This window comes from Mauremys mutica, chromosome 1 (genome assembly GCF_020497125.1).
Source record: "Mauremys mutica isolate MM-2020 ecotype Southern chromosome 1, ASM2049712v1, whole genome shotgun sequence".
NCBI classification, from domain to species: Eukaryota; Metazoa; Chordata; order Testudines; family Geoemydidae; genus Mauremys; species Mauremys mutica.
This window is the reverse complement of record NC_059072.1, coordinates 232,998,697-233,014,105: the sequence shown is the minus strand read 5'-3', so window position 1 is coordinate 233,014,105 and position 15,409 is coordinate 232,998,697. Positions and strand designations below refer to the sequence as shown.

At 42.2% G+C, this 15,409-nt stretch overlaps 1 protein-coding gene across 7 annotated transcripts in view; it reads left to right on the top strand.

Annotated features, from left to right (window-relative positions):
• The window catches only part of TBL1X (transducin beta like 1 X-linked), a 339,461-nt gene that overhangs the window by 266,869 nt on the left and 57,183 nt on the right, over positions 1-15,409 (top strand). For 6 of the 7 annotated variants that reach the window (XM_044993779.1, XM_044993606.1, XM_044993855.1 and 3 more), the window contains one exon: positions 11,863-11,970. In XM_044993779.1, the coding sequence (XP_044849714.1) occupies positions 11,913-11,970 (58 nt within the window). In that variant the 5' untranslated portion in view covers positions 11,863-11,912. Of the gene's footprint in view, positions 1-2,382; positions 2,407-11,862; positions 11,971-15,409 lie in introns of those variants that run through there. The other variant, XM_044993943.1, reaches the window with a different exon arrangement.

The following is a 15,409-nucleotide window of genomic DNA, read 5'->3' as shown; positions in this document are numbered from 1 at the left end:
CTGGTTTTTGTGAGGGAATTATCTTTTTTTATTTAAATACTTAGAGAAAATCAGAACACGATTAACAAATGGAGAAAAGAAACCAGTTTACTTAACAGTCTGGATTTTCAAAGAACCAAGAACATTTCAAAGGGACAAATGTGTATTCAGTGCACACATTCTTCTGTCTGAAGCAAAATCCATATAAAGGGGTACATTGGGCCAAGTTATTGTATGAAAATGTCTAGCTATTTGCATATGGAAAATATAACTTAATTAACAAAATTCAGTATCTGATCAGTAACTACTTAGAAGCTTCTACTGAGACCCCTTTTGGAAGGGAATTATCTGTTTTCCTGACTTGAAGAGAAACAGAAAATAAATTTTATTGTTTCACCAATACAGTCTCCTCAAAAGCAGTTGTTTGGAATATTAGAATGGCAAGGAGGGACTGTCACTCTTGCCTGCCTTGACAAGGACAGATAAACAAGTAGGCTGTGCCTAACTGAGTACGAACCTGTCACTGGGCTGAATTTTGATATCACACCAATGTGAGATAAGGAGTGATGCTAGTGAAGTCAAACCAGTAAAACCAGTAGAAGTGTGATCTGATCATCTCCAGTACATGGAATTAATGGTTAGAAATGCTTAACAATAGTAATATATCTTGATACATGTATTTATGTTTGATGTTATTACATTGATAGGCACCTATTCTGCGCACTGGTTGTCCTTGCGGCAGTTAGAATTAATAATCCCTTAGCATTATCCATTATAACAAATAGGGAGCTTTTATCTTTTATGCTTTCTCCCCCTCCAAATGTTTCTAATGTTATATTTGAAGACAGAGCTCTTCATCTATTTATGTTCATACCCAATCTCTCTGAAAATAGTAGGTATCAAATGGTGTCTGCCATATTTAAATAGTTTCCATTATAAACTAGTGCTTTCACACGTTCCACGTTTTTCAAAATATTTATTTTGGGGACTGAAATTTTCCATGTTTGTTGTTTGCCTGAAGGTTTTACTTTTGTTTGTTTTTATACTTTTATTTTTAACTTAGAACACAATCCTTTCAGTTATTTTTGCGCAATGGGAGAATGAAGAAAAAAATATTTACCATGGTGTAATAATAATAATAATGAAATTAAAATAATATTATAATAAACAATAAAATAATACTTTAAAAAAACATCCAATCACACTGTGGGTAAATAATGTAAAATACAAAAGGCACTGGAGCAGGGGAACTGGATCCTGGGTCTCCCCAGGAGACTGCTCTAACCAACAGGCTACAGCATCATTCCTGTGTGTGTTCTCTCTGGACCCATGATTCTTTTATTATTTATTCACAAGGAAACAGCTTCAACAAGATAAACTGAGGGAGCGCCACATCAGAATAGCCTAGTGATTAGGTCACTCACCAGAGAGGCGACAGATCCCCGCTCAAATCCTTTTCCCCTGCCCACCCCCTCCCTCAGGTAAAGTGGGGACTTGAACCAAGGATCTCATTCGTTGCCAATGAGTATCCTAGTCACTGGGCTCAAAGTTAGAGGGAGGTCCTTCCCTGGCTGTTTTGTATAGGGGCTTGATCTGGTAGGCAAGCTCTGAGAATGTTGTGCTAAAAACCACATGGAACATGCTTCTATTGGAATTTTTGCAGTTGAATCCTAAATGGTATGTGTTCTTTTTCAATAGGGATGAAAAAATTTACCTAAAAGTTAAATATTTACTTATACACTCAGGGTATATTGTCCCTGAACTAAAATAGACAGAAGAACACCTATCTTTCCCTGGTTCATGCATCACTCTGGAGTTTAGGCATCCAGACACCTCGAGTGAGGCTGCAGTGCACATGTCCAGAGCTAAGTTCCCTCTAAGCCGCGCAGTAGGCTATCAAGGGCCGTGCAGGCAGGGAGAGGCACCCCTCCCCTGGTTCAGCCTGGCAGGGGATCACATGCAGTGGAGAGGAATTAAAACCCCCAAGCCAAGCAGCGGCGCCCCCAGCCCATTGTGCTGCAGCCAACTCGTCTGGTGGGTTTAAAGAGCCACTGCGAGTTAGCAGGAGGTGCCTGAGCCATCGTCCCATGACCCCACTGTGCTCCCTGGGATGGAGTGCCAAGCTCCCCCTGTCCCCCGCAGCCGCTGCCCCTCATCCCTCTGGGCCCACCCAGGGGTGAGCTGGAGCCGGTTCGCACGGGTTCGTGCGAACCCGTTGTTAAATTTAGAAGCGGTTTTAGAATTGCTTGTTAACTAGCTTCCCTGCGAGGGAAGCTTTGATGGGCTCTGCCTGGGAAGCCTGTAATTCCTCCTCCCGGCCGCCAGGGGGCGCTGCGCTGTGCTGCGAGAGCCATGTGAGCTGCCTCCTGGCCCTGTTGCTGCTCCTGCTCCTCGGACCTCTGGCCCTGGGGCTCCTGCTGCTGCCTGGTGGGTGCCCGGCTGCCTCCTGCTGCTCCCAGCCCCCCCCCCCCCGCGTGAGTGTCTGCGCCCCTCCCCCGCCTTCCCTGCCCCCAGCCAGCCCCAGCCACCCCCCTGCCCCCAGCCAGCCCCTGCCCCCAGCCCCACCCCCTGCCCCCAGCTACTCCCAGCCCCCAGCCGCCCCCTGCCCCACCCCCTGCCCACAGCCGCCCCCTGCCCCCAGCCACCCTCTGCCCCACCCCCTGCCCCCAGCCGCCCTCTGCCCGCATCCAGCCCCCTGCCCACAGCCACCCCCTGCCCCACCCCCTGCCCCCAGCCACCCTCTGCCCGCAGCCCCTGCCACAGCCACCCCCTGCCTGCAGCCAGCCTCTGCCCGCAGCCACCCCCTGCCCACAGCCACCCGCAGCCCGCCCGTCTGCATCACCTGCCCACAGCCAGCCCGTGTCACTCCCTGCCTCCAGCTAGCCCTGCCCCACGCCCCTATCTGCAGCCAGCCCCACATCCACTGGTGCCCGGCAGTTCCCAGAGCAGTAACCCTGCACACCTGCTTTAATGAGGGGGGGGGGGGGCAGGGAGCAGCTGGGACCCACACATGTGCACACCCTAGAGTGACCAGACAGCAAATGTGAAAAATCGGGACGGGGGTGAGGGGTAATAGGAGCCTATATAAGAAAAAGACCCAAAAATTGAGACTGTCCCTGATCACCACCCACACATGTGAAACGGAGCTCATTTCTAGTTCAGCCCCATCTTTTTAAAAAAGAACTTTAGGTAGGGTTAAAATACATCTGTATTTTCCTGGACATGTCAGGCTTTTCGGTTCTTAATCACCTCCTGGGAAAATATGGACGTATGGCAACCCTATTGGTACAAAAAATACATGCTGTCGCACATCCCTTAAATCAGAACTTTTTATAGGGAACCCGTTGTTAAGATTTTGGCAGCTCATCACTGGGTCCACCCCCGAGCTTGCCCAGCCTTGCGAGCCAGCCAGTGGGCTTGGGGAAGCGAAGGCTGATTCCCCGTGTGGCCCATGGAGCGCGTGTATCCAGGCACAGAGCTCGGCCAGGGGCGCAATTCCAGTGGCTGATGTAGCTGAGGGTGGTTTTACCCATCCCGTAGAGGCTGGGTAGTTCGAACCCAGCCGCAAGCACCTCCCCCGTGGGTGCAGGGGCAGAAGGCAGAGCCTCCCGCCCTGTGCAAAGTTGCCCACTTGACCGGCAGCCCGTGAAGCTGGAGGTGCCCACGGAGGTGTGGGGAGTCTGTGTCGGGGGGTGCCCCATGGGTGGCCCCTCCCCCCTGAACTTTGCCAGGCTGGAGGGGCCGCATGGAGCGGGGCCATGTGCGGCTGTGGGCTGGGGCGGTGGTGCTGTTTCCCCGGCCCCACACAGAGAGGCACACCCAGCCCAGCTGGAGCTGCTACAGCCAGGGAGAGGCACCCCTCTCCCGGCCCTGTGCTGCTGCAGGGAGAGAGGGCCGGGGGGAGTCCTCGCTCCTCACCGCAGCCCCGGGGCAGCCTGCACCCCAAGCCCCTCATCCTTGGCCCCAGCCAGAGCCCTCACCCCCTCCCTGCACCCGAACCCTCTGCCTCAGCCCTGAGCCCCCTCCCACACTCCGAACCCACCCCTGCTACTCATCACCTCCATATTGATGCGCATAACAAATTTCATTCTGCACATGGACATAAAAAATTAGAGGCAACATTGGTCCAGAGGCAGAAGCATAGGAGCTTAGGGAACTTGTAGTGCAAAAATTAGGGTGCTGAGCGAGTTCATGTTTTGGCAGCAGTTGAATGGGGATTTTGGGAATCCCAGTGGGGCCTGATTCCAGGATTTAGGTGTCTAAAGTGGCAGTTAGGTGCTTAAATCCTTTTGTGAATCTAGCCCTTTGTGTGCATATAAGGAGTGAAATCCTGTCTTCGCTGAAGTCAAATGGGAGTTTTTCCAGTCAGTGGTGCCAGGATTTCACCCAGTATCTCTGTTCTCAACTCAAATCCAATAGTATAGTCAATTCCTAATGCCTCTAATCCGTACTCCTTATTTTCAGATACTAATTTCAGCTGTGAGCCCTAGAGCTACCATCAGCCTTCTTTTATCTTGGTTTCCTACAGCTCCTCATATAGTGTATGCATGTAAACACTAAAGTTATTTTTGTTTATTTAAAAAAAAAACCTAATTGAAGTTGCCTCTTTTCAAAGTAGGTCATGAAAGAAATACAACACAATTGCACTAATTAAGAAGGGTGTTTTTTTCTTAGCAAAGTGCCAAGAAGGAAAGATCAATACAGCAAAAACCCTTTTCACTTTAGAGCAGAGGGAGCTGGAAAAGATCCACTTGAGCTCTCAGAACTGCAATGCTGGAGGCTGATATCATTAAGAAAACCAGCTGAGCACTGAAAAATAAACCAAGCAAACTAATAGGTTTTAAGTGTAAAAATGAGGGGGGGGGGCGTGAAGTTATACATCAGTAACATCCTAAATATAGGGATGGGCTTTAATCTTGATGGTGCACAACTTTGCCTCTTTTGATATAAGACTAGAGCTGGCTGGGCATTTTTCAATGAAACATTTTTCTATTGAAAAATGCCAGTTTGCTGAAATGGAAACTTTTTTGCAGGAAAGGGTCAGTTGTGATGAATTTCCCATTTCCAAAAATTTGGAGGGAAAATAAAGGGTCAAAACATCCCATTTTGACATTTTCAAAACGAAAAATTCACTTTTTTCAGTTTGAAACAACATTTTATTTTGAATTTTACATTAATTTATATTTTAAAATATTTTTAAAGTTACAAGTTTATTGGAAATGAAACACCTTGAAATGATCAAACCAAAACATTTCAATTGACTCAAACTAATTTTTTTTAACTTTCAGTTCACAATTTTTATTTTTTTATTTTTTTTTGAGATTTTTGACTTTTCACCCTGATTTGAGACAGGAAAATGTTTCAAAAATCTCACACAAATTTCTGAGAATGGAAAATCCTTTCCCGCCCGGTTCTAATAGGGACCTTGTGCAGTTGCAGAAACTTGTAAAGATATGCAGTGAATGTGTCTTGCACATCAGAGATTAGTCTGCCCCAAAGCATGTCATATTTCAGAGTGCTGTGACTCTACGCCTGCATTCAGATACATATGGATGGATCCTTAGTCCCACAGGGAGTCCCCTTTAGTTGCTGGGACTTTGCATGAGCGTAGTGGTCTGCCCACACAAAATTGATTGTAGGATCTGACCCATTCATTCCTACCACCAGGAATGATCTCTTCAAGGCAAAGTGGAGGTTTATTTTCATTAAGTATTTAATTCCCACTCTCATTCCCTCCACTTCCTTTTTCCTTCAAAAAACAGAGTCCAGATTCAGTGACTAATTGCACAAGATACACTTCAACGTGTCAATATCAGAGCTGGACCATTCCTCGTTTACATCGGGGATTTTCAGGAATAATTGCATAGATTATAGACATAGCTGTTGCTTCCAGTTATGAAAATGTGCGATTGTGGGTAGCAGTGAGAATTTTATGAACGTAAATTCAATCTTGCTATCTGGATTTTTATTCATTTATTTTTGTTCGCCCTCATTTAAAAAACAAAACAAAAAACCAGAAGACTCAGGTAAATATAATTCCTGGTGTTTTTAAAAAGCTAGTCTTAATGTTGGGCTATTTGGGATCCCTGAAAGCCCCAGGCCTTTTGTCTTGGGGGTCTAAGCCCCTGCTGAGCTGCTATAAATGTCACTCAAAGGACCCTGACTGAGCCAGTACATAAGCACATATGCCACAGCAGCACTTATTTGAAGCTCTTCTCTTGTTCTCCAGAAACTCAACTTTGATTTTAAAACAAAAAACAAGAAGTTGCTAGGTGACATGGTTGTGAAGAAAGCCTCAAAAATAGGAACTGAGTGTAACCAATAGAGAGCCTGGAACAATAGCTCTGACAGGTTTGACCTCCTTCGTTCCTATCACTGAGGCGTTAACTTACATGGCCAACTATGATGATTTAATTATCAGTGTAGTTATCTGTTTAATTCCTCACAGAGGGAAAAAAGAAGGGAGCGTCAGAGAACTCCAAATTTTACTGTGAATGACATCTCATCTCACGTGGGAGATGCCACCATTTATTCCTTTTTCCCAGTCAAGAAGAAACCAAGTCCAAGAAGCTCAGCAGAGGCCATGGGCATATTTCAGCCTCATAAAGGGAGTCCAATGGAGTTCAGAGAGCATCCATGGTCTATATCAGCGATCCCAAATGCAATACCCGCGGGCGCCGTGGTGCCCGCTGGGGCATCTGTGTGCACCTGCATACTGGGCAGTGGACAAGCATCCGCCAAAATGCCACCAAAAAGCAGCAGCATCAAGAGGCATCGCTGCCGAAATGCCGCCGAAAAGCAGCATCACCAAGAGGCATCGCCACTGAAATGCCGCTGATTTTCGGCGGCATTTCGGCGGTGACACCTCTTGACGTTGCCACTTCTCGGCGGCATTTCGGCGGATGCTTGTCCGCCAGCCACAGTCCTTGGTGGCTCGTCATCCGGCGCCCACCGCCAGGAAAAGGTTGGGGACCACTGGTCTATATTATAAACAATTTACCTCATTTTGGCAACTCACCTGAGTGTAGCTTGAAAAGAGTACATCACCAGTCTTTTTTCTTCTCCCAATTTGACCCCTGGTCATCAGCAGACTTGGTCTATTATCAGAAGCTACTTAAAAAGAAAAGGTGGCTTAAATTATATCTGCCTGAATCAGCAGCAGCTTACAAGGCAAGGGGGATATGAAAAAGCGAGACTACCTGCCCTCCAAAGCTTCTGGCATCCCGGGAGTGGAACAGGATAAAGCTTCCAATTCAAGAGAAGAAATCTGGAATGAAAGACAGACAAGGAGCAAAAACGCAGAGTACGAGACAAAAACAATTGCCATTCTCTCGGTGAGGAAGATGCTGATTCTTAATCAATGACTATTGTGTTTAGACATTCTGGTTACAGAGCCTAGAAATAGATAGTAGGCCTGGTTGAAAATTTTCTGCTGAAACTATTTTTCAACAGAAAATTTGGGGGGTTGACTAATTTTTTCATGGAAAGTGGCTGCTTTCCATAGGAAATGCTGCTTTTCATCAAAAAAACCAAACACCAGAAAACCAAAATATTTTTAGTAAAATGTGATGCCTCAGAGTTTTATTTTATTTTTATTTTTTTCAGATCCTGTTCTCTTCTGTGGGATTGGCTTTCTGGCCATGTTTCCCATGATGCACTTCCTCCCCTCCTGATAGGAGCATCATGGGTGGTGTTGGCAGTGGTGCATCGTGGGAGGTGTAGCTTGACCAGGGAACCTAACCTATAGAGGAGAATGGGAGCAGAATTCACCTGAACTTTGACTTCATAAGGCACTAAGGCAGTGTTTTCAAATCAAAGTATTTTGATGTTTGGCAGAAATTCTTTTGTATTCAGATTTGTGTTGAAAATCTGAAATATTCCTTGGAAGATTTAGAAAATGAAAAAATATGTTGTATCACTGAAAGTTTTCATGCAGAAAACTGCAATTTCCCACCCAATTCTACTAGGTGACTAGATAAATAGTATAACCTCACTTTAATTAGAGACAGAGGGGTGTTGAGTGAGAAGGAAGAGCTCGTGTTCAGCTTGCATTCAAAGCACCCGGGAGCTGCCATATTCCCTCAATGAGTCATGCAGGTGCTAGCCCAGCTTGTCTACTGCCTCAGCCTTGCCCTTTGGCTCTCTGATTAGCCACCAGCAGGGAGGGGAAAGGAAATAGAAGGGGGCAGTATTAGTGAGTCTTCCTCACCTGCTGGCTCAACTCTCTTCTGCTTGAGGCAATGTAGGTGAATATCACTGTGGATATTTTGAAAGGGAGGGAGGATTAGCTTCTCCTAGTTCATCCTTCTTAACAGGCTGCTGACTGCTTCTAGATTGCAAATCCCCAAATCCTCTCTTCAGGCAGCCTCTGCTGCCCCCTGGAGCTTCCTGGTCATATCCCTGAGCAAGGGTGCAGCCCTCCAGCATCCCACAAAAGAGTAAAATACAAATTAAGGATTAAAACACAGAGAGAAAAAGAGAGAAAAGAAAAGGCCGAAACCTGAGTTTTGTTTACCCCAACTCTCACTTTAAAAGAAAAAAAAATGATAACCATCCTTTTAAGTTCTATAATTAAAATAACTGATGGTAGTTACCTTGCATTATCAACAGGCATTTAAGTCCCTGATCTTACAAACATGCACTCATTATTCTTAAACACGTGGGGTCAACAATATTGTGGGTTAATTTTAAGTATATGACTAGTCCCATTGACTTTATTGGTGCTCCTTATATGCTTAATTTTAAGCCCACGCATGTGTATGTGCAGGATCGGGACTCATTTTTTTCTGCGTATAGTTGAAGCTCCATAACATGTAACTGGTTATGAGAAAAGGTGTTTCAGGTAAAAAAGAGCTTGGATGTGTTTTGACCATCTGCCTGTTGTTGTGTGTTGTGAACTTAATTATGTTACAGCGAACTCAAATGTTATCACTTTAGTTTAAATGTGAAACAGCCCCATAAGCACATTAATGTTGTCTCTGAGCACTACTTAAAAAAAGGAGAGAGAAGGAGTATTAATCTAGACAATATTGATCACCATTAATGAGGGGAGAACATTTGGTTACTACACACACACCCCATACCACCCCAGCTTTCAAGTGGAGATTTTCTCAGGATTTTAGAGATGGACTGAGTTTTATTGTGCGTGAGGGATTTTTGTTTTGTTTTGTTTCTTTGTTCCTGAATCAGACTTAGAGCTACACAAGAGACAATTATGTTCCTCTCCTCCCGACTGTCTTTTCCATAGTCTGATATCAGGTTTGGAGTATTTTTGTGTGGGGATGGGGAAAGTCAAAAGGCAGGGTTAATGAAATTTAGTATAGTCTTTCATGGCTCAGCTGAATTTCTAATGAGTAGATTACTCTGGGGCAGAGCCAAGATCTCTGGATCATTTCAGATGGATGGAGCCCTGTGCTTGTGTATCTTATTGCTGCATTGGCATCTGCAGGGGGGAGGGGGGGACTTAAATGCATGAGCGGGGATCATCTGGTTATTTATGGGATGGTAACAATGTGTATAAAGATATGATCTGACACATATGTCAAAGTAATTCCTGTTCACTGACTTCAGGGAAAATGCATTATAAATCCAGCTCCTTAGTGTGTTTGGAATTCTAATACAAAAGGGAGAAAGGTAGCTGCTATGGAGGCTTTCTCTGTAGTTGCCAAACTATTTATTTTGCAGTCAGACTGATTTCCTCTGGCTTTTAATTCATTTAACAAAGGTGTTGTCTGGAAAAAAAAAAAGAACCTCTGTATGAGGAAAGATTATGATACTAATAACTCAACCTAATAAGATGCATCCCAGGAGCAGCACTTGTAATTTCTTGAGATATTATTAATAATGCTCACAGCAGCACAATGTACGTCATCACTGAAACTGAATTTTTGTAAGAGGTTTTAACATTACCATCTTTCCTACCACCAAGGAAATGAAAGTGCTATTTTTAAGATACTAAAAAAAAGGGTTGGTGGTTGATTTTTTTTTTAAAACCAGCGCTGTCACAGTTTCTTACACTATTGTTATCACTGCTGTAGGAATGAACAGCTGCGATAGGAATATATGTTTAAATGTAATCAAATAGATGGAGATAAAAATGGCTTTAACAGGCATCACTAATGTCTTTGGGGGCTTTGATTGTTTTGAGAGTATTATACAAAGGGATGCTTGGTGAATTATTCAGAATTATTCAAATACTATTTACTCTAGTAGACAGCAGTAAAGTTGTATTTAACTGTTTCCTTTTTTAAATAGGCTCTTTATAGGGATTTATAAAAAGTGCTCTCTTAATGTGCATTTTTGCCATTTAATGCAAAGTGCTGTAGTTCACAAAAGTAGATTTATCTGTCTGCTTTGATTTCCATCACCTTAGTATCTGACCTCGCATATAGTGATGAATTTATTCTCTCAACATTGCTGTGGATAGGGAAGTTTTACCCCTACTTCATAGATGAAGAACTTGAGGTACAAGGACACCAAGTGACTTTCCCAGGGACACACAGAGAGACTGTAGCATAACGGAAATTGAACCTAGATGTCCCGAATCCTAGTCCAGTGCTTTAATCACAAAATCATAGGTGGAGGAGAACGTGCTATGTATTTTCTCTTTTGCATGAGATGCAAACGCCTGTAATATAGAACCCAATTCTTGAGACGAACTTCTGCTAAATTATCCAAGGTATTGGTTGTGGTGGAAATACAGCATCTGAGCCATTGCTGAAATAGAACAGGGAAGGGGAATAAAAGGCATAATGAAGTTCTGAAGAATTCTATTTACATAAATATGCAAAGACATCTGTTACAACCATGAACGACCTGCTGGTTTAGATCATCAGTGGGGGAAACTTGTCGTTGATCAGCACTGCCTACAGTAGCAGGTGCTACTCTAGGCAACAGGAATTACTGAAGAGGTTTTCAGTGAACAAAGACCATCCTGCCTGCCAAGAAGAGACATTTGAGAAATTAAAACAAACAGCAGACTCCTACAAAATTCTTCATTTATAATGTGTAAGCATGCTCTTACTTCCAAACCTTTACATAGTGGTTATGTGTTCGGTGTGGATGTCAGAGCTGTATGGCTCACTTAAAGTACTTAAAGCTGTTATGGTGAATTTTCTGAACCAACTAAACCAGAAGAAAAAAAATTGTCATCGAGATTTAGAGAGATAACATCAAATACAAAATAACATCTTATTATATAGCATTTGACTTATTTTTTTTATCACAAAGTATACCCAAACTAGTCATGCAAAACTGTCTTTCTTTTTAAAGGTTATGGTTATTTTAGTAAATCATCCAAGCTTGACTCTTGTGCTTTATGAACCACCGAATACTTGAGACAGTACAACTTTTTATTATGCAGAGATGTGTGCATATACATCGTTCTGCACAAAGTGTTCTGCATTATTCCCTATAAATATACATTTGCTATTTTTTTTTGAGTTGCTTGTAATTTTACTGCTATTTTATTTAAGTTCTCTGAGGAACATTGTGCTGTTTTTTTGAGGTTACTGTCTGTTTCTCATGTGGATAAACCACTAGGCAGAAGACCAGATTATAAAGTTTGGGCTGGAAAAGATTAGGTGTGGTCTGGCATACCATGCATTGACTGTAATTGCCAGTAGTGCTGATCAGAGTGTACTCGTACACTGAAGGAGGTATCCAAGAGAACTGTAGGGAAGCTAAAGTGCTTTCAATATTTACAACACTCTCTTTGCATCTCTCGCATACAGGTTGAATCACAACTGTAATAAATGTAAATACTTTTGCCGTTACAATATTAACTGTGTCCCGTTAAATAATGTGCCTCAGTTCTGGTAGCAAATAATATAGTAAATCAAAATAGAACAAAAACTCTCTTGTTTTCTTCCCCCCTTCGAACAGAGCGTGGATCACACTTCTTGTAAACCTCATCAAATTGAGGTGGGGCTAAGATGAGCATAACCAGTGACGAAGTGAATTTCTTGGTGTATCGCTATCTCCAGGAGTCAGGTAAATTACTTGTCTTTCATCGGAACACGGGTCACAGATGGAGAGAGAGAGAGAAGAAAACCAATTTATTGCATTGTGTTGTGTCAACAAAATTGCATTGAGCGTTAGAGAATGGAAAACCCAGGCTAAATACTCCCTGCACAAAACCACATGTCTTTGAAACCATTCCCCATGATAATAGGGCAGACATACAAAGGTGCAAAAATAAATATTGTAATTAGGCAAAACAAGAAAATAAATAGCATTATGTTAACAAATGTCTAGTAGAATTATGTCATACTAGCCAAAGTTATTTTTGGCAGCATATGCACAAAGCACAATTACTTAATCCCTTGGGGTTTTTTAGCCACTTAAGAATATATCAGTCAGATACTTGTCAAATGAAGTGAGATTTTCTGCAAATAAGCTTTTCATTGGGCTGCAGATAAGTACATTTCTAAATGATTATTTGTATGTGTAAATACCTGATTTTTGTGTGTAATCAATGTCACTGTGGTGCAAGTGGAATTCTCTTTGTCTTCCCTTCCCTCTGCTCTTCTGACCGCTCTCTTTCCAAACATAGGAGGGTCTTTTAGAGTAAAACTGTAATCTGTGCTTTTAAAAAATACTTTCAAATTGATGTTTAATTTTAGAGGATCCATTTTCTTTTTCCCAGCCTGCGTCCACTTCCTAGCTAACAGCAGCTGATAGGAATGCTGCTTTGCTGATGTGTAGGGCAAGTGCCTTGTCCAGGAACTGACACCCACTGTCCCAACAGGGCCTAGAATTGCTCTCTGCACCGGGTTAGAGATAACTACAGCTAGTTGAAAATTTTTGAATTTCAAAATTAAAAAGAACATAAATTTTAGCAAAAGTCCCTGTTTTTTAAACCAGCGCTAGGGAATAACTTTCTGGCCCCATTAGAATAGGCAGATGAGATCAAAATCTCAGCAGCTATTTGGAATGGAAACTCAAATCTGGATCACTTTTCAGAGAGATCAGGGTGCTCCTGCTAGTTGTCCCAGCGTGTATTCCATTGAAGCTTATTGGAAGTTCTATACATAATAGGCCCTCTGAGAGGCCAGCACCAGCCTTCTTTCTCCCATCTGCACAGCACTCACTGTCTGTTTCCCCTCTAATCATCTGGCTCATTAGAACAGGGCATGGCTGCTGTCTGTGATCTGGTGATGGAAAGCAAGGGCTGAGAAAAATAAAATTTGATCTAAAACTTAATTTTGAAAAACAAGCTGATTGGAGTTTCACTAAGCTTTTGAACATCTAAAAAGGATGCATGGAGGATACAGCCATACCTTAAAAAGAACAAGAGTACTTGTGGCACCTTAGAGACTAACAAATTTATTTGACCATAAGCTTTCGTGGGCTACAGCCCACTTCATTGAATGCATGCAGTCAAATACATTTGTTAGTCTCCAAGGTGCCACAAGTACTCCTGTTCTTTTTGCGGATACAGACTAACCCGGCTGCTACTCTGAAACCAGCCATACCTTAGAATCCTTGACATTACTTTCTGTTGTATATTTGCATTGTTATATTTTTTTTAATGTAAATGATTCCACATCACAGTGTTGTGCAATAGTTTTCCCCTACGGGACAGCAAAAAACAAAGATGGCAGTCTTTGCATTCCTGCCCGCCATCAACACTCACACTGATGCTGTGGAATGATTCAAAAGGAAACTTTATGGACCTCCCGATGAATGGCAAGATCGAAATGATGGTGGAATAAGGCTCTTCTGGATGTTTTTCCTCAACTATTTTCCAGTATTTTTTAGCCGTTTGCAGGGGAAAAACATGTTTCTACTTCACATGCAGCTTTTATTTGACACAGAAAGCTATATTTCCTTAACTTTATTATGCATGAGAGTAAATACAGAGTAACTCCACTGACATCACTGGATTTACTCCATATATAAATTGAGAACAGAAGTTGGCACCAATAATTTAAAGGAAAAACTAACTCAAACCAAACACATTTGAGCCTGGATACTATGCGTGGTCCTAGTAGTAGTATCTGATCCAGTTGTATACAGGTACAATGTTGTACGGTAAAAGGGAACTATAAGTAATCCTGTGCCAGAAGATCTGGTTTTTTAAGAAGCATGTACTATACAATTGGTATTGACTTTCTGAGCAGTGCCGGCTCCAGGTTTTTTGCCGCCTCAAGCAAAAAAAAAAAACAAAAAAAAACCCAGGAGTGCCGCCTCTTGAAAAGTGCCACCCCAAGAACATGCTTGGGACGCTGGTGCCTAGAGCCGGCCCTGTTTCTGAGCCATGCTTATGCTCTTTTCCTTTATGGAGTTTTAAATTTGTATTTTTTGTAACACAAATAAAGACATCTCAGCTTGTAAGATGCTGTGCCACCTTCTAACACAAACCATATAGAAAGACAAGATAGTAAATTAAAAATGTCTAAACAAGAGTTTCTAATGATTGTAAATTTGATATCCTGTGGGTTTTTGTAATATAGTTTGAGTTGTCATCTACAGTTGACGGAGTCTGCAAAACCAGGGATTTTCTAGATTTCCATCAATGATATTGTATGTTGGAATGTGAGCTCACAAAACATCAAGAATATAGATCAAATAGCAACATCAGAGTCATTTAAAAAGAAAACAGGTGCTCAATGTTCCTTTTTTCTCCTTTAATGTTCTCTTGTGAGAATTCTAAGCTTTTGCCCTTGAAATTTGCGTGAGTAGGGAGAGATGACAAAAAGGAAACACGCACAAGACAAGTAGGCAAAGCCATACAAAGCAGGAATATTCCTAGATCGTTACAAATATTTCACAGCTGTGAGGCAGCAGGTCGCTTGAGGTTAATTCAAACATTGTCATGGCAAAGGTACCTGTGGGTACTGTGCACTTCCTCATGAAAATACTCTAATGACATGATTATGGAGGAAGTTCAAGCCTTTTAAAGTTGAAAAATTCATCAATAAACTCAAAGGTTACTTTCTCTCGCGTAATACCTTACTAGACCGGAAAGCTTGTACCCAAGAGAATTAAAAGAATTGATTGAAGATCTCTCTTAACCATTATTGTTAATTTTTAACAAATTTAGATTACTGGGAAGGTTCCAAAGGAATGGAAAAAAGTGAATCTTGTTCCAGTATTTTAAAAGGGTAAATGGGATGATCCAGATAACTATAGATTATTTAGTCTCAAATTGATACTGGTAAACTCATGGAAAGGCTGATAAGGGACATGGAATCATAACTAATGCCAGTCAACATGGTTTTATGGACAACAGGTCTTGTAAAAAAAAAATTGATATAATTTTTGATATGATTACAAATCTGGTTGACAACAGTAACTACGTTGACATAATATATTTTGACTTCTGTAAGGCATTTGACTTACTCCCACATGAGATTCTGATAAAAAATTAGCACTATAGAAAATCAGTGTAGCCCATGCTAGATATTTTAAAAACTAATTAACTAAT